Source organism: Sinocyclocheilus rhinocerous, unplaced genomic scaffold (assembly GCF_001515625.1).
Source record: "Sinocyclocheilus rhinocerous isolate Xijiao unplaced genomic scaffold, SAMN03320098_v1.1 scaffold1084, whole genome shotgun sequence".
Lineage (NCBI taxonomy): Eukaryota > Metazoa > Chordata > Actinopteri > Cypriniformes > Cyprinidae > Sinocyclocheilus > Sinocyclocheilus rhinocerous.
Window position 1 is genome coordinate 821,239 of NW_015656001.1, and position 22,184 is coordinate 843,422.

General features: G+C 39.2%; 2 protein-coding genes across 5 annotated transcripts; both read right to left on the bottom strand.

The window, feature by feature from the left end:
- Positions 1-3,230: 3,230 nt before the first annotated feature.
- Positions 3,231-9,136, bottom strand: zhx1 (zinc fingers and homeoboxes 1). 4 transcript variants are annotated; one of them, XM_016526502.1, is made up of 3 exons: positions 8,455-9,136; positions 6,194-6,357; positions 3,231-5,809 (listed from the first exon to the last, which is right to left on the bottom strand). In XM_016526502.1, the coding sequence occupies exons 2-3, from the start codon at positions 6,351-6,353 to the stop codon at positions 3,498-3,500; spliced, it is 2,472 nt and encodes an 823-aa protein (XP_016381988.1). In that variant the 5' UTR covers positions 6,354-6,357; positions 8,455-9,136; the 3' UTR covers positions 3,231-3,497. The 4 variants fall into 4 exon arrangements, with proteins under 4 accessions (XP_016381988.1, XP_016381985.1, XP_016381987.1 ...); XM_016526499.1 differs by having other exon boundaries at positions 6,194-6,458; XM_016526501.1 differs by having other exon boundaries at positions 8,413-9,136.
- Positions 9,137-9,213: 77 nt separating this feature from the next.
- Positions 9,214-22,046, bottom strand: atad2 (ATPase family AAA domain containing 2). The gene is made up of 30 exons (XM_016526498.1): positions 21,729-22,046; positions 21,034-21,170; positions 20,857-20,909; positions 20,619-20,769; positions 20,350-20,431; positions 20,185-20,275; positions 19,866-20,021; positions 19,644-19,755; positions 18,447-18,470; positions 18,057-18,161; positions 17,669-17,777; positions 17,478-17,593; positions 17,166-17,340; positions 16,984-17,072; positions 16,727-16,886; positions 16,529-16,619; positions 16,062-16,201; positions 15,004-15,178; positions 14,757-14,877; positions 14,193-14,379; positions 13,921-14,106; positions 13,652-13,787; positions 13,372-13,568; positions 13,107-13,266; positions 11,724-11,846; positions 11,482-11,640; positions 10,036-10,470; positions 9,803-9,936; positions 9,553-9,681; positions 9,214-9,357 (listed from the first exon to the last, which is right to left on the bottom strand). The coding sequence occupies exons 1-30, from the start codon at positions 21,864-21,866 to the stop codon at positions 9,325-9,327; spliced, it is 4,104 nt and encodes a 1,367-aa protein (XP_016381984.1). The 5' UTR covers positions 21,867-22,046; the 3' UTR covers positions 9,214-9,324.
- Positions 22,047-22,184: the final 138 nt, after the last annotated feature.

Consider the following 22,184-nt stretch of genomic DNA (forward strand, 5'->3'; position numbering starts at 1 on the left):
GCTCCACCCAGCGCTTAGGCTAAATGGCTACGTACTGTTCAACTGCTTCAAAATAAAAGATTCACAGTTGGCGTTTTAATATTAAGATTCTTCGGGATCTAAGAGTTGTTTTATTATATGCCATTACCAAAGCATTGGTATTTACGTATATTAATTCAGAAACATTACCTTTTTACTTTTATCAATTAAAAGTGACTGCTAACGTGTTAACTTCCAAAAATGTCATTATCATCACATTACATATAGCCTATAGGCTATGTTTTATTATATTAAAAATCCCATTAGTACACATGACATTAATTATCCTGAAACTTAATTTTTTTTGTTCAACATTTGAACTATACAAAACTTTTTTTTTTTTTTTACATAATATTCTTCAATATATAAGAGAAATATTCACAGAATATTCTTTTACGTCATTTCCATTTTTGAATAGTTAAAGCATATCTTTCACCTGTACCCGACCATATAGAGTTGTGATTTTATTCCATACGCCCAAAAGTAAAATTAATAGTCACCTAGTATACTGTGATACAGTGTAATAATTTACTATATAAAATGTAATGATATACTAAAATGTTTCATGCCATAGTTGCCAGTATGATATTTTATAATCTTGTCTCAGTTATTACTAATGAGATTTGAGATTGAAAAGAAGAATGTGATGCCATTAGGACACTTATTGAAAAGACCAACTTTGAGGAGAAAAAGAACAGCATACAGCATTTATTTATTTCATCCAAATTTATTGTGTTGTCCACAAACAAGTAGAAAATATATATATTTAGTCTAAATCAAGCAAAAGCCTATTAAAACAGTTCAATTAAATAAAAAGCATTGCACAAGGCCTATGGCTCTGGGAAATAAAGCTTTTGCCACCACAGCGGCATCTACAGATTTTAAGGCTCGTCACGAGTTTCACATCACGATCCATGATGGTTCCAGATCTGTATTACTATTATTGGTGCATGTAAAAATCCGTTTTTCAGAGCTTAGAAACAGTCTAATCTGAATCGGACCATTTTTGAAACACTATTAGTGACAGCTGAAGGAAGCACAACATATAACTGTGGTTTGATTCTAAACTAAAATGCATTCAAAGCAAGATCCCAGTAAGGCTCTCAAACTCTAAAAACATGTAAGGATCAGTTGTTAACAGTGGAGAGGACACATTTTGCTAAGTTTAAATGTGCTATTTTGTTCAAACAGTACTTACCATGTTCACAGAGGCACCTTTGACCTCTTGCCTATATTACACTACAGGATTCACAGGAAAATGCAGAGGGTTGCAAGCAAGTCAAATGAATTTTCACCAAAAAGTAAGAAATCCAGAACATAAAAACAAAAATACAACACGGAGCTCTTAAAAATCAGTAAAATATCGGTCTTAAATCACACAAGAATTATTTGAATGATCGCCATACACGCAGACCCACTCGTGTAGAGGTGAAATTTAACATCACTATAAATACAAACTTATAAAAGGATTTAAACTACTGGTTGAGCATAAAGCTATATGTACAAACCGAACACTTTTTTTCCTCCATCAGATGCATGCTGATATAATGAAGATGGTGAATGTCTTACACAGGGGCGATTTTAAAAGTACCAGTCATAGTGCTGTTTTCATGCACAAATATTATAAAAAGACAACCTCAAATTACACCCACACTGTAATTATTCATCAATAGTTCATGTTTCATTTAGTCCTATAAAACCAAGATATTAATGGAAACCAGAAACACATATTCCTCAGAAGAGAAAGAAATTCTGCAGCAGTCATAGAGATGGAAAACATAACACTTCATGATTAGGGCAAATACGCATTATGTTTTCTTAACATGATCCGTTAAAATGTGTCAAGCAAATGAAAGTCCCCTTTATGAACTGTGTAGAAGAGAAATCTGAGGGAGATCTTACTTCAAAAATGAACAAACAGCAAACAACAACCAAAAAACAGGAATTCCCCATGTTCCCACTGAATTTGAGAAAACACTTAAACTGTCCAGTTGAAAAACGGCAAAATAGTCACATCAGCTGTTTATTACAACCATTTCCACAAAATAACTTTCCCCACAAGATGAGTATTAGCTGTTATTGTTTGAAGATGACCCCCATAATGGCAGTCAGCAGAACTACAGGAACACCTACAACGTCCTGTTGGGATGTACTATGCTGTATATCAGATATCCATGGTCAGTATGTAGACGATAAAACACTTTAGTGTCACTGAATTTGGAAATTCGATTTGAAATGTTTGGTCTCGCCCTACACAAATAAGGTGGCTGGTTGCATTTTTTAAGTTCCGTACATCAGGGTGGTTGACAAAGTGCCTCATGTGTCTAATTGACACAATGTATTCATGCATATTCCCTTAATTAGCTATTGTGCCCATTATTAAGGGAACCATAACATTCAATACTATACCTTTGGCACTAAGTGTTCTCCATTTGACTCCAAATGAAAAAAAGCCCATTTAAAAGACCATATAGAGGCCTAGGATGTCTTTGCATTTACAAGGGTTAAGGTGCATGATCAATTCTGGTAGACATAAGTTTAAATTGTATGCATGACCTTATTATTATTATTCAAGGGATCTTGAGTTATCGCTGCACTTCAGAGCCGCAGAGGGGGAAAAAAACAACCCTGTTAAAGGGATAGTTCACCCAAAAATGAAAATTCTGTCAATTACTCACCCTCGTGTTGTTCGAAACCCGTAAGACCTACGTTCATCTTCGGAACACAATTTAAGACATTTTTGATGAAATCTGAGGGCTCTCTGACCCTCCCATAGACAGCAAGGTAACTACCACGTTCAAGGTCCAGAAAAGTACCAAGATGATCGACAAAGTAGTCCGTGTGACATCAGTGGTTCAACTGTAAAGTTACGAAGCTACGAGAATACTTTTTTGCACAAAGAAAACAAAAATATCGACTTTATTCCACATTTTTGTCTCTACTGCGTCACGCGTTCACATCAGTATCATGACGCGAGCGTGTGGCTTATTTTTGTTTTCTTTGCGCAAAAAAGTATTCTTGTAGCTTCGTAACTTTACAGTTGAACCACTGATGTCACACGGACTACTTTGTCGATCATCTTGGTACTTTTCTGGACCTTGAACGTGGTAGTTACCTTGCTGTCTATGGGAGGGTCAGAGAGCCCTCAGATTTCATCAAAAATATCTTAAATTGTGTTCCGAAGATGAACGAAGGTCTTACGGGTTTCGAACAACACGAGGGTGAGTAATTAATGACAGAATTTTCATTTTTGGGTGAACTATCCCTTTAATGTGCATGATCTCTCAAGGTTTGAATGTAGTCAAACATTCTGACCAAAAACAGTTCTCCTCAATGTTTTTGCTAAAAAGATCTAGTCAAACCTTACGTGAAACTACGTAAAATATAAGCAGAATTGGTGCAGTGGTAGAGGGCATGTGGTCGAGACCCAACATTTTTCACCAAGGGTCATTGCTCAGAATAAAGCCAATTCAGAAAAATCACTGATCCTCAGACACGGACAATGTTTTTCGAACGCTCTGTGGAGGCTCCCAGGCATCGCTGTCATCAGTGTCATCATCATCACCCAAAGCAGGTCCTTGCTCCTCAACCGCCGTCTCATTTTCACCCTGTGACTCGTCCTCCTCCTCATCTTGTTCTTCATTTCCCGTTTTATCTTCAAACGGGTTGGTACCCATTTCCTCCTTCCGATGAATCTCCGCAAACCACTCTCTCACCTGCTCATAGCTCATGTTAGACTTGGCGACAAGCTCATCCAAGTCCTGTTCATTCAGAAACTTGTGCTTCAAGTAGTACTCCTTCAGAATATCCCGTCCAGACTTGAACCTGATTGGTAAATTCTTCTCCGATTCTGTGTGCTTCTTCGCTTTTCTACTACGGGTTCTTCCCCAACCGCGATTTCGAATCCTCCGTTTTCTGTTTTTGTTGCCATTCGTTCCTCCTGCGTTTCCACTTTGATAATAAAAATACCACTTCAAGTTGCCGTTCTTCCAGGCATAGCGTGTATCGCCAAACCAGTTGACGATGTAGGAACGAGGCAGTCCGCTCTCCTCAGCCAGCTGGTCGTATTCTTCCGTCGAGGGCCACTGGGTGCGAACGAACGCAGTCTTCAGAACATGAAGCTGCTCGGGTGTTTTCTTAGTAACCTTCTCTTTGCTCAGCTTCTTTCCTCCAGGTGGAGTTTGGCTCCCCTTCTTTTGGGATGTTTCACCATCTGCTTTCGACTCTGAGGAATCAGGCACAGGGGTTTTTCTTTTTTCGGTGAACCAGGCGTCGATCTCACGTCTGGTAAGTTTGGTCTCGGCCCTCAGCCGGCTAAGCTCTTCATCAGTTGGTGTGTCACGTTTCTGAAAGCTTTCCTCTAGGACCACCAACTGCTCTGGTGTCTTTTCTTTAAACTTCTGCAAGGTAAAGTCTGGGAAGGGGTTCCAGGTCTTGGAGCGCGTCTCCTTCTCTTTGACGGGTGATGGCGTCGGAGACTGTGGCATTTCGTCACTAGAGTCAATAACAATGGTGGCACTGCTACTACCCCTGGGATTGTCATTCGCGATGAAGGCGTGGGTGTTCTTAGAATTGCGCTGGTTGTATCGGGTGTCGCTGAACCACTTTTTAATCTCACCTTTGGTGAGGTTGGTCAACTTCATTATCCTAGCTATCTCCGCATCACTGGCAAACTGATTCTTCAGATAGCTTGCTTTCAATTCAGCCAGCTGTTCCTTGGATTTCTTAGGCCGCAGGCCAAAGTGATCGGCACTGAGTGCAGAGTTCTCCTGAGGAGTCAGTGATGGGGGCTGAACGGTGGTAGCTCTTTTAGTTTCATTGAGCGCAGGGCTTGTTTGATTGGTTGCGATCTTGGGCGTCTGGCTTTGAATGGGCATTCCTGCTACTGTCAGGGTTATCGGTGTGGTCACTGGGATGCTATTGGCCATGCCAACCTGTGTCAGAACCAGACCTGGCTGACCCACAATCTGGCAGGTCTGAAGAATAGACTGCAGGCCATTAGCGGCGGAAAGATGATGGGCTGGGATAACCGTGATGGTCTGGGGAACTGTGTGGACTGTGCCATTAAATTGCTTCCTCCTCGCTTCCTCAACCTCTTCTGGGGTCCAGCTAACACCATGCTTCAAACGCTGAGCCGAAAACCAGATCTTTATCTGCTCCTCACTGAACTTGGTCTGGGCTGCAAGTCCCATGATTTCAGACACCGACGGGTAGGGGAACTTCTTGTAGGTGTTGACCAGGACTGCATTGGAGTCCATTGCAGCACTATACGTGGGAATACTACTTACTGGTATTAGAAGTTGAGTTTGAGCGCACTGCTGGGCCTGCAAGGCAGAAAGCACCTGGGCCAATCCGGCCGGAAAAATCGTCGCAGGGTTCATAACCAGCTTCTTCTGATCTGCTACCACAGGATTTGAAATATTGACAAGAACGCTGGGCTTTACAGACTCTGTGAGCAATGGGCTCATGAGTTCTGGTGCCATGGAAGAGCTCATCACTGACGCTTCCAATGGCTCCAGTTCCATCTCACTTTCAGTCACTGCCTCGCTTTCACTCGTGCCTTTTAGAGACATGGCTATTCTCTTGGGTTCAGACTTGCTTTTCATTTTCATTATAGGAGTCTTGCTGAGAGGGATTCCAGTAACTGAGGGGTCATCACTATCTTCCATCTCTGACTGCACAAAACCACCCTCAGCGGTCAGATCAGAGATGGGCTGCTCTAGTGGTGTTTGACCGGAGCGTTTTCTTGAAGAACGACAGTCCTCACTCGAGAAATGGATCCCTTCATATTCTGTAGGGACAGTAAAAGGATTACTTTGATTAGAATCAGTATTGTGCACGAGTGTCTGATAGGTTAAAAAGTGCATGAATCTTGACTTGCTTTTTGTCCTAACCAAACTGCAATCACAAACATCAATGTGCGATAAGAGGTTGCTTTGTTTTTATTCTGCTAGGTAGCCCCGCCCACTGTGAAATTCCATTTGTCCAAAATCTCACTGAGCATAGCTGTATATTAAACATCAAAACATCTGTATATATTTTTGCAGCATCTAAACGCTTAATGTGAACACAAAAATTACTTGGTCGCTAGAAACCTGTCATGTTGCACTTGGTAAGGACACAGCACTATTCCAACCAGGACAAAAAAAAAATTGCCTTTAGAAGTGAACTTCACCTGTCTCTGTTTCCATGGGAACCACTGCTCCCTCAGTAGGACCGTCTGCCATACTCTCAGCTCCTTCATTCCCTTCCAGAGCCTCCATATCAGGATCTTGCTCTACGACATCTGACGGAAGCACCATGCAGGGGGTCGTGGACTTCCTTCTGCTCGACATTGTGCTTGTGAATGTGAAAAAGAAAATATAAACTGGCCAGAACCTTCAGGAGGTTGAATTTACATGTTAAACATTAGTCCCATTCCAAGATTTGAGCTCAACGTCCTGAAAGACACAGAGAAACAAAATACACATGCAAGACACTGGTTATGATGTAAACATGGGACAGTTGACCTATAATTAAAAACATTTACTGATGCATTCATATACACACTAGATCAAATTACCGCACAAGTGTAGTGTCTTCTTCTGCATTCCACTGTTAAAGTCAATTATTTAGAATTCAATGCTAATCTAACACTGCAGAATCTAGGTAGAACTTTACAGTAAGGCTGTATACGTTAACAATACATTAAACATCAGTTAATGTGAACCTTTATATCTGTTATCTAACATTTTACATATTTATCTATAGCCCTATAAGTTTAGTGCATCTGCATACATTGTAGTGACCTACAGCTGTCAGATATAACAGGTCATATAAATGTCAGATAAACAGGAAAGTGTGTCCAGCTGAATTCAATTTGAGTTTTGTTAAACTAATTAAAAAGAAGCTTAGTTTACCGCGGAAGCGGTCGTGTGCAGACCGAAGAGTGTAAAGACCATCGACTCGACCGTGCGACTCCACCGGGCAGGGACACCGGCAAAGGACATAAGTATCGCTTTTTATCTCTCCTCTTTCCACTTCTGCTTCAGGTTTTTATAAACTATTTCTTACTATGTGTCAGTAAGTTGTTGTTATTTTAGCATGTGTGTTTGCCTCAGTGTTATTTTTTTAGGATTACTGATGAACTAATGTACTTTGATTTGTATTAGTTATCTATTTTAGTTACAGTTGTAGTAATGTCATTTTATTAGATTTTTTATTATGTCTATATAGGTTTTTTATTAAGTTTTAGTTTTATTTAATTTGAGTTATTTCAGTACTTCAACATACAAAATGGAAATGAAATAATATATACAGTATATATTTAATGTATATGTATATGTGTGTGGCAGTACATACACATATGTAGTTGTTTTTTGGTGTTTGGCTTAGTGTTATGTTAGAATCATTATTATACTCATACCTTTTGTTATTTATAGAGTTTTAGCTTTTAGTTTTAATTACTTTTTCTTATTTGTAAGTCGCTTTGGATAAAAGCGTCTGCTAAATGACTAAAAGTAAAAGTAAAGTAAAGATATCTATTTCTGCTGAATGTGTAGTTTTTCATTTAAGTTTTTCTAAAACTAAAAATCTGATTCAAAATCACTGAACATGAAATAAAAACTGCCAATAACTCCAAAATATGAGACTGCAATTATAGACAATTTCTTAAAATGTATAGTAACGTTTATTGTGGTTTGATTTTATAAATTCAATTTTGACATATTAATGACTGTTTTATGTGGTGCAAAAAATACGCTCTCAGACAAAAAAAAAAAGTTAAGATTTATATAATTAATAAAAATTACTACTAATAATAAATGAAAATGTTAAAGGGTCAAAGTTATTTTCCATAACACATTTCTAACATTAAAAGTTGTGCATGTTTACTTTAAATATTGCATTAAGAAATAACATGAATTGAAAATAAAAAAAAGAGCGTTTAGAAATGAACATTTAAGATTAATAAATGATATAAATGACACAATGCATTAACCACTGTTAATGTATCCGGTCCTTTTGTGTCACTATATAATAGGCGTCACCACTGGACAATTAGTTCAGTTGCAGACTGAGAAATGTCAGACGTGGTAGCTGCGTTTTGAGCGCATTCTCTTAAAACACTGTGGCGTTTCCATGATACACTGTTGGCACAGATGGTAAAACAATGATAATAAATTACCATAATCAATAACTTAATCGTTATCATTTTACCATGGTATTTAGCGAACTACCTTTGGGTACCATGGTACTGGTACATACATTTCAGGAAAGCACTATGGTGTTTTCAGACATCACTGTACCATGATACACTGTATATGTATGGGACCCCAAGGTTGCTCAGAAAATTACTATGGTATTACCATGCTACAAAGAATAAAAACAACATAAAAGCACGGTACTTTCCGGTACATTTTGTTAGTGAGGGAGCTTCAGGGATGCGATGGAACTCACCGGCCGCGGGGTTCAGTGTCAGATCGCGGCTCTGGGTGCGAGTATCCTCCGGTTCAGCGACAGGAAGAGCGGAGGCGAGGCGAGGCGAGGCGGACCGAGACTCGCCGCACGTAGAGGGGGGAAACGCTGGATGGACCGGACAGATGCCACGCCGATCGGATGTTTCTCGCCCTGATGTCTCTGTTACTCTGTTAATTGGCAGGGCACACTGCGCTGCTGTTTTATGGGTCTCTCAGTAAACACAATAATCATCTGCGCTCATTTTAATGGCAGTTTTTAATTATCATCACGCGTCACCGCTGTCAGTGTTATACGTCGTGACATCATCGCCAGGCGACTCCCCGCCGTCACGTAAAATCCGCGTTAAAACAACATGTTTGGACGTTAATGTAATCAAGACACTCACACAGGACTTTGTACGGGTACAATGCACACACTTGTGGACTTTAAAATTGTCCATGCGCTACGAAACCAGAGCATTGACTTCAGAAACGTACAAACTCCAAACTATGAAACGGTCCAATCAGAGCCAACGTGCAGTCACGTGACCCTCATGCATCTCTGCATAGATTCAAATGGAATTTTCCCCATGTTTCCTACTAGCTTCATTTAGATTTCATCAGAACCAGAAAAGTAGAAGCCACAAGTGATTACAACACACAACTACTTTAGGCAAAGAGTAGATGAGATGTTTGTACCATTACCAAACTATATGATTGGTATAAAAACCAGGTATAAAAGACAGTAAGAATTGTGATAAAGGCTTTTAATATGCACAACACTCAAAGACATGACTAAAGAATTAGCGAAATATAATTCATAGAGCAGTTCTTATAAGAAATATATTGTAGTTTGTTTATAAAAAGAAAACTAGGAAAACTCTTCAACTTCTTTTGACATCTCCTGGAAAATAAAAGAACATACATGTTAAATAGGCAGATAAAGTTAATAAGCTTTATTATATATAAATTTATATATATATACACACACACATATACATATATAAAACATTGGTTAATGACAACTATCAAGTTTTCATTTACTGTACAAACAACAGAATAAGGAAGCAGGATGTATTATTGCATCATCTAAATGTACCTGGATAAGTGCAGTTTTGTCGTAATCTTTCCTGTGTCTATAAATGCTCTGACACAGCAGAGCATAAAGTTTCTCCAGCTGACTGACCTCATATCCCTCTGTCATGTCCACAACTCTCTGTAGAAGTTCCTGAAAACAGAGATTGAAAACACCTTTCCAATGTAGAAGTCAAGTTATTGCACACTACTTCTTTAGTTTTCCCACTATCTCTATTTTTTTCCTGCAGTTAAGAGGAAGAGATCTGACTTACTTTCAGTTTGTTGTGGTCCACGATAAGAGGCATGTTCTTCTGCTCCAGGATCTTCATGGCAGCATCCACACTGATGAGACTCTGCTGTTCGGCCTGCATCTTAAAACCTCTTGTCATCCGCTTCAGTCTGAACTCTGAAAATCCCATGCAAACTCAAGTACTGCTTTATGCTCACAGAAACACCACAAATGTTATAAAATTAAATGCTATTTATTTTTTTGTGATTTGCTAACCTGTTCCGGTGTTGTCCTCTGCACTTGGCCTTGTCCTCTTAGGTTCACTGCTCTCTGATTCTTGGACATCATTGTGGCCATCAGTGGCATTATTCTGGATGGTCTCAACATTTACGACCTCGTCCTCTGCAGAGGCAGTATTATCAGGTTCTTGTCCTTCATTAGGGATGTTGTAATTCTGTGCTACAGCAGTGGATTCTGTGGGTTCCTCTGCACGAGCGCAGCCATCAGTCTCCATTGACTCACATTCAACATCTTTCATCTTCTCGGCATCTTCACTCTCAGCAAGTTTTCCATCTTCCTCTTCTTCCTCCTCTTCGTCTCCTGATTCTGCTGTGTTATGGTTGTCTTTAGAGTTCAAATTTGAGCAAGACTTCTTTCTGCGGATGAATCCATTTTTCCATCGGTTTTTCCTCTTCTTTTTCATCTGTGAAGCTGTGGATAGACAAAATATTTCATTCACAGCTCACATGAAAGAAAGCCTACCAATCTAACTTAATGCCAAAAGTACTGGTAAAATATTAAGTATACAAGTCAATGCTAAAAAGCTTTTCTTGTAAATCAAACAATATTGACAAAAAAAAAGACAAAATCACTCTTAATTTACTTGGCCTTTATTACTGACTAGGGATGTCAACGATTAATCGATGATCGATTAATTGTCGAATATGCGAAATATATCTGACTTAAATAATTAAGCTAATATTGCAATTGTGTTTTAAAATACAACAACGAGCACCACGAAACCATTTAAAGAGGCACGTTCAGCGGTCTCCGTGTCGAGGAAACAGTCAACAAAGTAAAATGATCTCAAACATACGGCGCGCTCTCTTCATTTTATTAAATGATCATAATCACATCTATTCATTTTACAATCCTGCTAATAGCATTTTATTCAGACTAAAACCCCTTTAATTTGGGTGAGAAAGCGTTTTTATTTATTTTTGAGTGGCTTTTGCACATCCTGTCATGCCGGTGACTGCGTGCCGCTACAATAGACGCATTTTGCAGCATAAAGGTTAACGATTAATTGATCGTTAATTTAAACGATGATCGATCATGGAAATGATCGAAAATTGATATCCCTATTACTGACAATTTAATTGAATTGACAAAGATTTTTTATGTTTTTCATTTAATTGGGACATACTTTTAAAAGCTACATGCCATTATAAATAAGATATTGATATTAACATTAAATAAAAAATGGCATGTAACCTTCAAGTAATTCGCAAAATTAAAAGAATAATTTTACAATGGAAAAATAAACTGCCAAATAATAATAATATTGTGGTTTCAAAACTGGTATCAAGTATCATGAAATGTCACACGTGCTGATATTTTCATCAAAACTACAGATCCTAAAACCTCAAATTGTACCTCATGGATGGCAGTTTTGAGAGGCTCTACAGCACTGATGTCAGGCAGTACAGCTCTGTTAGTCACCTGTATTAATTCCTGTTTGACGTGGTGATATCACTGCTTGTGCTGGCACAGGTGTAGCATCTTTACTGGGTGCTGGATCACTCGTCTTCTGCTCCACTGTAGCGGACACCTTTGGCAGCACGTGGTAGTAGGCAGGAGTGAATCGTGACGAGGTGGAGCCTAAAAATAAAACATTAGAAATGTGAGTAATGGCTACAGTCTCACTCCTATCCATACATGATCTAAAGTAGTGTCAGTGAAACCTCGTCTGATGCGAGACTCCTTGATCTCAGCGCAGATCTTCTCAAAGTCCTCATCTAATTCATCTCTGATTATGGCATGCACAGTGTCCTTGAGAGCACAGGCACGGTGTCTGATGAGCCGATCTATTACAAGCACAAACATAGTTACTGCATGCTACAGAAATCACACAAATATTATGTAATTATGCAAAACACACTTGGAAAGTCATAAAGAATAGTTCTATCCCTGAAATTTGACTAGATATGATATCAAAGTAAAACAGCCAATGCTGACAAACCCTTGACCGCAAATTTGAGTATTAGTGTGCCAAGTTGAATGGAAACTGTAAACTGCCTACATACAATAAGGTGGTTGTGTCACTAATGTTCAGTAAATAAATCACATACCAGTCAAAAGTTTATAAGAAATTACAATTTTACAATGTTTCTGGTAGTCCATTATGCTCGCCCATGGCTGAATTTAGTTCAATCATGACAACTCTTGGAAGATTTTAGCATGGTGATGGATATGACAATGTTAATGTATTTGGTCTTGGCGAAATAGATCTGCTATGCTGCTGCTGAATTGCTGCTGCTGTTGGTTATTGCTGTAGTTGTAGATTATTGCTGCTGCTGCAAGTACAGGAACTTGCTACTGCCAATGCATATGGCGATAAGGTGCTGTGAGTATTTAAGACATACTGCTGCTGCACAAATAGCAAATAAAATAACCCGTAGCAGATCTATACAGGTGGAACTGGGGAAGGTGGAGGGTTTCAGAGAAACTCTGAAAGCACGCTGCAGGAATCTCAAGTGAATGCTAGCCAGCCATATAAATGCAAGGCAGTAAGCTCATTGGCTGCATATGCAGCATGAACCAATCAGCTTGTGTCAAGTCGTTTAACTCTCTGAATATCATCAGTTACGTTAACAACCCGTCAGCCTGCGCCATCTAGAGTTTCATGACTGAACTATATATTTAATCAAATATACAATATAAACAGTAATATTGTAAAACAATATTACACTCAAACTGCCAGTAGGTGGCGGCAAGTCTTAATGAGTGAATAATTTTTTTAAACTGATTCCTTCAAATTACTGATTCATTCAGAAACAAAACAAGTGACTTTCTTTATGAATGGGTCACTGAATCATTGGCTCCAAACCGTGGACTCTTTCAGTAATGAAACAGCTGTGTGTTGCTCCGAGATGCACAACAGTTCAACTGTGGCTTTGTTTGGAACTATTTTTCATTTGTGAAATGGAGCAAAAAAGAAAATACTGTCTAAAAGTTAACACAATATTAAATTTTTTTATCCAACTATTGTATAAAGTCAATATCACATCTGCAGTCATGCAGATATAGAACTGTTTTCTATTTCATAGCTAAAATTCTCAGCCTACCTGAGGGGTCTCTGTCTGGGTTGTACTCGAGGGCGTTCTGCCAGATCAGATCCACATCCTGCAGATAAGCCACCACAGTTTCATACTTGTGCAAATCAATTTTGGAGAGAACTGTGGACAGGTCCATAGGCTGTTTGATGACTGTAGTGTAATCGGGAACCTGTCCAAAAAAAATAAAAAAATAAAACTCAATGAGCACAAGGCACTGGTTCAACAAACATCAACAGCTGGAGAGAGTTGATACAGAAGGCCATCTTCGCCTTACCTCCTCTGTGTCCACAGGCTTTGTAAAGGCCTTGAAGCGTTTGTCCTGAGCCAGTCGGTTGGTGACATCCCGCAGGAAGAGGCGGAGTTCCCTGAGCGTGCCCTCTTCCTCTTCCTCTAGCTTCTGCATCTCCTGCTCAGAGAGCTGGCGGGGAGGTGGTGGAGGGGACACCGGTAACACCTCCAGTGCCTGGAGGACTAAGAAGAAGAAAATAGGAGTTATCACAAATGTGCATGAAAATAGTAACAATGTGAAAAACATTACAGAAAAAAATACTCACCTGCATCTCTCTTAGACGCCGGTGCTTTAGCAGCTTGATTTAAAATAAGATCCTCAAAGAATCTGTGACTCTCCTCCCGGGATGGAAGCGGAACATCGAACACTTCCCCATACTCAACATGGAAAAGGTCCTGCACCTTTAAACAGGTAAACAATCAAAAAAAATTGTATACAATAACTTTATAGAAGACAAAATGCATCACAACTGCCATTTTATTTACTCCTTAAGCCAAACAAGCTCCAGTACTGTTTATAAAGTACACGTGGTACCTCAGCATAGAGCGTGTGGTGAGGAAAGCTGCACGTGGCGAGGAGGAGGCAGGGGCAGAATGAAGGAATGTCCTGTAGGAGACTGATGAATGTGGCCTTTAAAGTGGAGCTCACAGTGTCCCACCAGCACTGAATGTGTGGAATATACAGAATGCTGGGGGCGGTTCTCCTCGCCTCACAGAAAACCTGATGTACAATACAGACCGACAGTCATTTAATAAAACAAGTTTATCCATGTATCTTGATTTCGACTATAAATTCTATGTGTTCACCTGTGCACAGGCCTCTTCTGGGGTGGCTGAACTGACCCCATACAGCACAGCAACGTCAAGTGTATAAACGGTGAACTTCTCCAGGGCGTGGAGAATAGCAGGAGCCAAGTGTGAGGTCTGACCAGAGCCTGATGTCCCACAGAGCAGCAGTCTGGGTCTGAATGAGGTGGGCTGCTGCAGGGCACTCCTATAATACATGTAATGAAAGAAATGAAGCACAGCGATGACAGGCAGGTCAAAACAAAAAGAAAAACTGTTGCTGATGATAAACTGGATTTAGAAAAATTACATCCTGTCTTTGAAATCTTACATATGATATATTTGATCTCATAACAAGGCTTCCTGTGAACTCATATCTGTACAGAGTGAGTGAAACCACATATGAAGAGTTCAGTCAACAAAAGGGAAATTGTGTACATGACACTTCATATCACTCACGTCGGTCCTTTAAATGGGATAACAGTACATTATTTGCCACAATAAAACATCAGACTTTTAGAAAATTTCTTATGCTTCCCCATATGCACCAAGTCAGCACAGACGTCAGTTCATCGCATTTCTAACCTGTTCAGATGAAGTGCAGATGCAGACGGTCCAGTGTTCTTCTGGCCTTTATTAGTAATGCACACAGAGGACCCCTCATCTTCACTCTGTAGTAGATCATCTAAGATGCCAGACACACCCTCTAAAATAGAAAATATTTATTTGCATTGAACATTCATTTAAAAATACAAACTAGATTTTTACATTTCCTACACAAAACATGAGTGGCACTACTATGGGGATGAGTGATAAAAATAGTTGTCTTTACCAGCATCTCTTTTCTTCTTGAGGCCCTGCTCTACATGAGGAAAGAGTCTCCGCAGCATCTCCATGGCTTTATTGAGGGCAGAGCTCAGCAGGGGTTCAATAACAGGCGTGAGTGCTTTAGCTGGAGAGGCCACTGCCCTCTGTGAAGCTGGAACGATCTTCCTCGTGGCAGAGAGGAAGTCCCGGCCACTCACGCTGATGGACTCCACATCCAGCAAGAGTTTCTGGGAGGATGCATAGATCTGGGGGTAGCGTCTACGCAAGGCGCAGAGAGCTGCTTCTGAGCACACAGCTTTGATGTCTGCGCCGCAATAACCTGGAAGCACAGGGAGAGTTTTGACTATTGGTATACAATCAGGGATGATAGTGCAGTTTATTCTGGATAAGAACTGCCCACTTGGACAGGATGAGACAGTCGGAGAGCTCTGTAAATGCCAGAATTGAGAGTGCTAGAGAGTGGGAATACTAGAACAGCAGAATGTTACATAACACTGCTACTTAAAACCCAAATACAGCATGTTCTGGAGGTGTGTTGGAAAGCACCAGCCTCTGTGTAACAACACTAAATATACCACAGGCTGAACATGTTTCCCAACTGTCATCAGTGAAATTCTTAAGCTATATTTTGAAGTTTCAAGCTTTGCCTCAAATTCTTACTGAGATGCCTACCAACACAGCATTAAAAGGCATCATATAGGCACATTCCTAATGAGAAGAATGTTACAAAAACTAAGTAGCAACACAAAGATATAGAAAAAAAAAACATCTTTTTTTTTTTAGGCAAATCCTAGAATGCATTACAGCGAAATAATTTGTCCAAGTTGGCACAATAATAATAACTATTAGCATAATTTTTTACAATCAATGTGATAAATATAAAATAACAATTAGTAATTTTTTTAGTAGAATAATAATCTAATTAAAATTGGACTTTTACCTAATGTTATTTATATACATATATATATACAGTGTATATATATATATATATATATATATATATATATATATATATATATTATATATATATGTATAAAAAAAAAACTTTGTCACGAATATAAGGAAGTCCCGGCCACTCACGCTGATGGACTCCACATCCAGCAAGAGTTTCTGGGAGGATGCATAGATCTGGGGGTAGCGTCTACGCAAGGCGCAGAGAGCTGCTTCTGAGCACACAGCTTTGATGTCTGCGCCGCAATAACCTGGAAGCACAGGGAGAGTTTTGACTATTGGTATACAATCAGGGATGATAGTGCAGTTTATTCTGGATAAGAACTGCCCACTTGGACAGGATGAGACAGTCGGAGAGCTCTGTAAATGCCAGAATTGAGAGTGCTAGAGAGTGGGAATACTAGAACAGCAGAATGTTACATAACACTGCTACTTAAAACCCAAATACAGCATGTTCTGGAGGTGTGTTGGAAAGCACCAGCCTCTGTGTTGGCACTGAGAAAACTGAGACAAAGGTAAGCTGTTATGCGAGATGCACTCATCAGGTCGTTTCACAGTGGAACAGAAAAAGCTCTTACCAACACACTTGTCAGCCAACTCTTCAAGAAACACATCAGACAGCTGCGGGTCCCACTGCCTAGTATGAATCTTCAAAATATCTTTGCGAGCCTACAAATCAGCAACAATGTCTTGTAGGTTATTTTATAACAAAAAAAACCTGCAGTCGAAAATAAACACTGGCTAAGGCAGCCCACAACAGAGCTCCAAACTCCTACCTCTCTGTCTGGTAGGTTGAAGAGAAACTCTCTGTCAAATCGTCCAGGCCGTCTGAGTGCAGGATCGATGGAGTCCAGACGGTTAGTGGCTCCAATAACAACCACCTCACCACGGCTGTCTAGCCCATCCATGAGAGCCAACAGAGTGGACACGATGGAGCTTCAGACAACATAAACAAACAATTTCATAAGTTTCATATCAAGACAGCAAGGAAAGGTAAAAAAACAAAACAATGCAGAAACACAGACTAACACACCTGTGTATCTGGTCTTGCCGGCTTGACCGAACAGGTGCAATACCATCAATTTCATCAAAGAAAATAATTGATGGACGCATCTGGTATGCCTTTAAAAATAAAATATTTAGACAAAATTAGGCATTCATGAATGACCATTTTTAAATGAAATTTAAATTAAGTTACGTTTAAATGTGGGCAACCTGGTCAAACAGGAGGCGGAGCTGTCTCTCAGACTCGCCCACCCATTTGCTGAGGCAGTCTGCTCCTTTTCTCATGAAGAACGCCACCTTCCTCTCACCTTGACTGCACTCGTTTGCTAGGGCCCGAGCTACTAAAGTCTTTCCTGTGCCAGGAGGGCCGTAGAACAGACAGCCTCTGCAAACACATAGCATTCAATCAACATACATTCTGCAAAAGGTGATATTTAGCATTACCTCTCATTTTTGCAAACCACTGATCAGTCATCCAAATAGGCATTTTAATGTAATATTTATCAGTATCGCTTTGCATACCTTGGAGGCTGAATCTTAAACTTCTCAAAGACCTCAGGGTAGAGTAAAGGAAACACAACCATCTCCTTCAGTGCAGAGATGTGTTTGCCCAAACCTCCAATGCTGTCAAAGCGCACCTGCACATGGAAACCAAACAGTCAAACACAGGTCTGTAAATTTTTTGAATTTCAATTCAAATGGCAAATACATACTGTTTGGTCAATTTGCATTGGATCAACATCTGCAAGACTTGCTCCAATTTTAATCCTGTCCTTGTGGATTCCCAACAAATCCTCCTTCCGTAAATTCATAGGGAGGCATCTACAAGGGAAATGTGTTACGTTTTTTTTCTAAAACTTTTGTTTAATAATTGCTTTCAAATGTGAAAAGTTACAAAATTTACAGATGATGATGTCTAAGAAACAATTCTTATAAGAGCTACAACAGATATAGATTCTCTAACGCATGCACAAAACCAAGTACAGTTGTTATATTTCAGAGCTATATGATTGGTCATGTTTGCTCTGTAAATCTTTGAACTCAGGTGTCTTTGAAAGCATAGCATCTCTAAAATAAAAAGTTCTCACTAAAAGCTTTTACCTGTTTATTGACCTGCTATGACTCTTACTTCTCCGCCTCTCAAATTTCTCTTCATCAGAAGAAGAGGATGAGGTGGAGTCACTACTGTGGATGGCATGTCTTCTCCTGAGATAAGAAAGACAAAAGCACAAAAAGACTTTTTTAAACTGCAAAAAAAACATATATAGCATCAATAAAAAGTATAAACTTTCATAAAATATGCCACCACCACCTTTATCCCAACAGATCTGTCAAAACACATTCATTTAAATGTGCCCAAAACATTTGTGTAGTAATTATATTATCGTGACATATCATAGATTGTTTTTTTGAACAGTCCCACTTTGGAAGTCCTTCAATCATCCACATGCAGATGTGCTAAAGAAAGGCTGCAAGAAAGCTTGGTCTTACCCATCAACCTCATTTCTGCTACAACTACGGCACAAGAAACACACAAAGTTGAGTGGAAACACATGAGTGCCTCTAAGATTACAACAAAGACACTGCAGTGCAAAGTAGGGATGTGCATTACTAATACTCGACTATTCAAAGTTGGATTTTGGGTGATGAAGCAAGTTCTATCTGCATAGTTTTTTTGTATACAATGTATTTAACCACTGCATTGTGTCTCTTGTGCAGATCCATTTTTGAAAGAAAACCCTGTCAAGTCAAGACTCAAATTAGGCCTGGGCGATAAAACGGTATCGATATTTATTGGCGGTACACCTTCTTCGATAACGATATAAAAAATGTTCGATATAGTGCACGATATAGGCACGTGCTATGAGTGACGCAGACAGCACACACAAACACGAACATGAGGGCTGTCCCTGCCTGTGATGAGGAGATTGTGAATAAAAAAAATTTATATTAGTCGAATTTAAAATAAACATTTGCATTTGAATGCAAAAATAGTACAATCGAATGTTAGGTGTGCATCAGGGAGCGTCATCAGTGGAGAACGAGAAACGGTGATGATGATGTAAGTGACGTTTTTGCGAGCCGCTGCTGCTTATTCATTCAAAATATTAGAAAAATGTATTAGCTCAATGCGTAGAAGATCTTGTTTCACACACACACGCAGCGACAGAGAGAATTGACGCACTATCTATGTGCGCTACATGTAAACGATATTCTTTGTTGTATTTTGCTGTAAAAATAACAGAATTTCCTTGCGATGACAATTTAATGTGCTGCATTATTTTGCTCATTGCACCCTCGGGAAACAAGCCAAAAGTTTAACCTATTTAATCTGCATATAAAACATTAGAAATGGGATATTTGTTTAATTTTTATTTTGTGTTTGACTGTTAAAACTAAAAAAATTGTTGTTTGTCTCAATAAATTGAGTTATTATAAAAATACAGTGGTTAAATGTAAAAAAACATTTCTATTGCTCTTTGTTTTAAAAAAGGTTATAAATTTTTTTTTCAATAATTATCGATAACGAACGATATGAAACATTATATCGTTGGTACATTTTTTAGCTATATCGCCCAGCCCTAACTCAAATTGATACTTAATTATCCAAGACTTTGCTCTTTCTTGAAAACTGGATTAAATTATGTTGATAAAGAATTTGGAGAAAAGCAGATGACTAGTACTGACCTGGTGCCCCTCCTGTTGTTGTACAGGCTCCTGGGACTTGAGGTACTAAATGTATATCTTCGTCTAATTGGGGTGGAGTGACGCTTAAAAAATATGCTCTGCTTTTTTGGCTCTGTAATTAAAAAATATATTAAAAAGGAAATAATGAAAACACATGAAACATAAAAAGATGATCTAATTACATTTCAATGCATGGTCTGTTTAATGTACTATAACACCAACCATCAAGAGGTGCCTGGTAACGCACAACAGCTTTTCTTTGTCGAAACTCATAGCGCTTTCCATTGTCTTCTTCATCTTCATCATCTTCATCTCCCTCATCATTTTCCTCTTCCTCACCTTCTCCATCCTCCTCCTCTTCCTCTTGATCACTATATTCTGGAAATCAAATACAGGTCGGTTTAAGTTTCCAAATACATCTGGGGCTAATATAAATGTTTTTTGTTGGAGGGCTGTAATTTAACAGTAACACAGAACCACTGCTAAATAAAGGTGCAGTAAACATTGGTTCAGGGTTAATGGGTTCCTGATTCACAGTTACCATTCTCCTGGTTGTCTGAACTCTCTTCTTGTCCTCTTACTGAAGGTTTTGTGATCCTTTTCTTTTTTGTCCCAGAGTAAATTTTCAAATTCTAAAAAGAAACACAGAAACAGTTGAGTGAAGCCCTGACTGATCGCAACAGTACTGGAGGAGTCAATGACACACCTCCTCCTCACTGTCTCTGCTCCTCAGTCTCCGACGCATCTTCTGCATGTCATCCATCTTCTGAAGTACAGCCTCTGCAGTGCTAAAATAGGTGAAAACAGCCTATGAGTGCCAAGAATCGTGTAATATCCGCACACAAAGTTTGAAAGTCTTAATATAAAGGTATATTTTAACTCAACAAAAAAACGAAGTTCATTACATCTGACAAATTAGTCACTGTGCTTACAAACACAGAAATATCAGAGTGTGTTTTCTATATTAGTGCATACTTCGTAATGAGCCTGTCATAGAGGACCGACTGGTTCCTAGCGTCAAGCTTATATCGTGTGATTCTGGAGCTACGTCTCACGGCACTGTCTTCTTCTCGCCTTTGAATCCGAGCATGGAGGTTTCGAGAAGTGGGAGTTGACTCCATCTCATCTGAAGAAAGAAATGGATTCATGTTTAGTAAGCTGAAAACCAACAAAACTGCTGTCTGATGTTTATCAAATACTCTGACGTGCCCACCTGTGTGCTCATCTGCCGACCTCTCCCCCTCTGCCTGAAGTCTTGGAGATTTTCTAATGAATAAATAAATAATAGAATACACAGATTAACAAATAACATCTAGTAAATACAGTATAACAGATGGTTAATGATTAAACAAATATAAGAGGACAAGAAATGAAACCATGACACTCCCACCTTAAATGCCTCCCACTTTTCTCATCTTTTGGAGGAGATTTGCTTGTTTGTCCATTCATATCAGCAAAGGTGACCATATGTCTTCCTCTTTGAGCTCTGCTCCTCATGTTGTTTTCCTCCTTTACAGTCAAAAATCCCTAAATATTGATCATGCATACATCATAGCAGTGTCTGGCATGCTATACTCTATATAAAACTATTTTAAACAGTATTTCTTCTAACTATATTTGCAGGACCTCACATTCTATACGTTGACAAGAATTATTTGCACTTTTCAAAAGTGTCACACCGCATTACTATTTGCAGGTGATTAAAATGGTTAAAGTGTATATATTATGCATAGTGTAAGAGTGAGCCATAACTTGCTTTGCCAATAAAAGTAAATTCTTATTCTGACTTGCCAACTACCCATCTACAGAAATGCAGATCGCATTTTTGAATCATAAAATACTCCCGCAGACATACTCTATATAAATTATTACCGGTGTATGTCCGGCGTAACATTGCACATCAACTTATTTGTTTTGGTTTTGTAACAGTTACATTACGTTAACAGGTCGCGCGCTCGTGCAGTTCACTCAAGCATCCCGCGCTCTTTTAACAGCCAGCTTTGTTTTGCTACTGCGATTTTACTGTAGGTAAACAAAAAAAATTACAAACAAATTAGTACTTGTAAAGAAGAGACATTAACTCACATTAGCCGGACTGTCCTCGGCGCTTGTTAAACTGTCATCATGGGCCTTTTTCAGCCGCGCGGACTTTCTCTGAGGCGGGTTTAGAGAGAGAAACTCCGAGCTGGAGTCCATATCACCGTTACTGCGTAACATCACCATCTTTTACGAGCCTTTTAAGACCCTCAGACCATTCGCTGTCAAACTCACTTCTAAAAAGTTTTTGTCAAGCTTTTAATTCGCCGAGTACTTTGAACGATAACGCATCGTTTTGAAAATGAACTCCACTCCTTCTTGATTTCTGGCGCCACAAACGTCACTTTCAGTCAAATGACACAACGCATAATACGAATGCGCCGGCGAGACAGAAACTAGAGCCGTTTAAGCGAATGGCCGCCCAAACAACTAATTTTCTTGTTCAAATTTAAATGTGTTATTCAAATGGATATGATTAAACTATAAAACGGAAATTGCTGGACC

Excerpts from the sequence above, each read along its gene's own strand:
- zhx1 (XM_016526502.1), bottom strand. The coding sequence starts at position 6,353 with ATGTCGAGCAGAAGGAAGTCCACGACCCCCTGCATGGTGCTTCCGTCA. Across the intron at positions 5,810-6,193 it reads TCCCATGGAAACAGAGACAG|AATATGAAGGGATCCATTTC; the intron begins GTGAAGTTCACT and ends CTGTCCCTACAG.
- atad2 (XM_016526498.1), bottom strand. The coding sequence starts at position 21,866 with ATGGTGATGTTACGCAGTAACGGTGATATGGACTCCAGCTCGGAGTTT. Across the intron at positions 20,276-20,349 it reads GCAGAGACAGTGAGGAGGAG|AATTTGAAAATTTACTCTGG; the intron begins GTGTGTCATTGA and ends GTTTCTTTTTAG. Across the intron at positions 17,341-17,477 it reads TTTAAGATTCAGCCTCCAAG|AGGCTGTCTGTTCTACGGCC; the intron begins GTATGCAAAGCG and ends ATGTGTTTGCAG.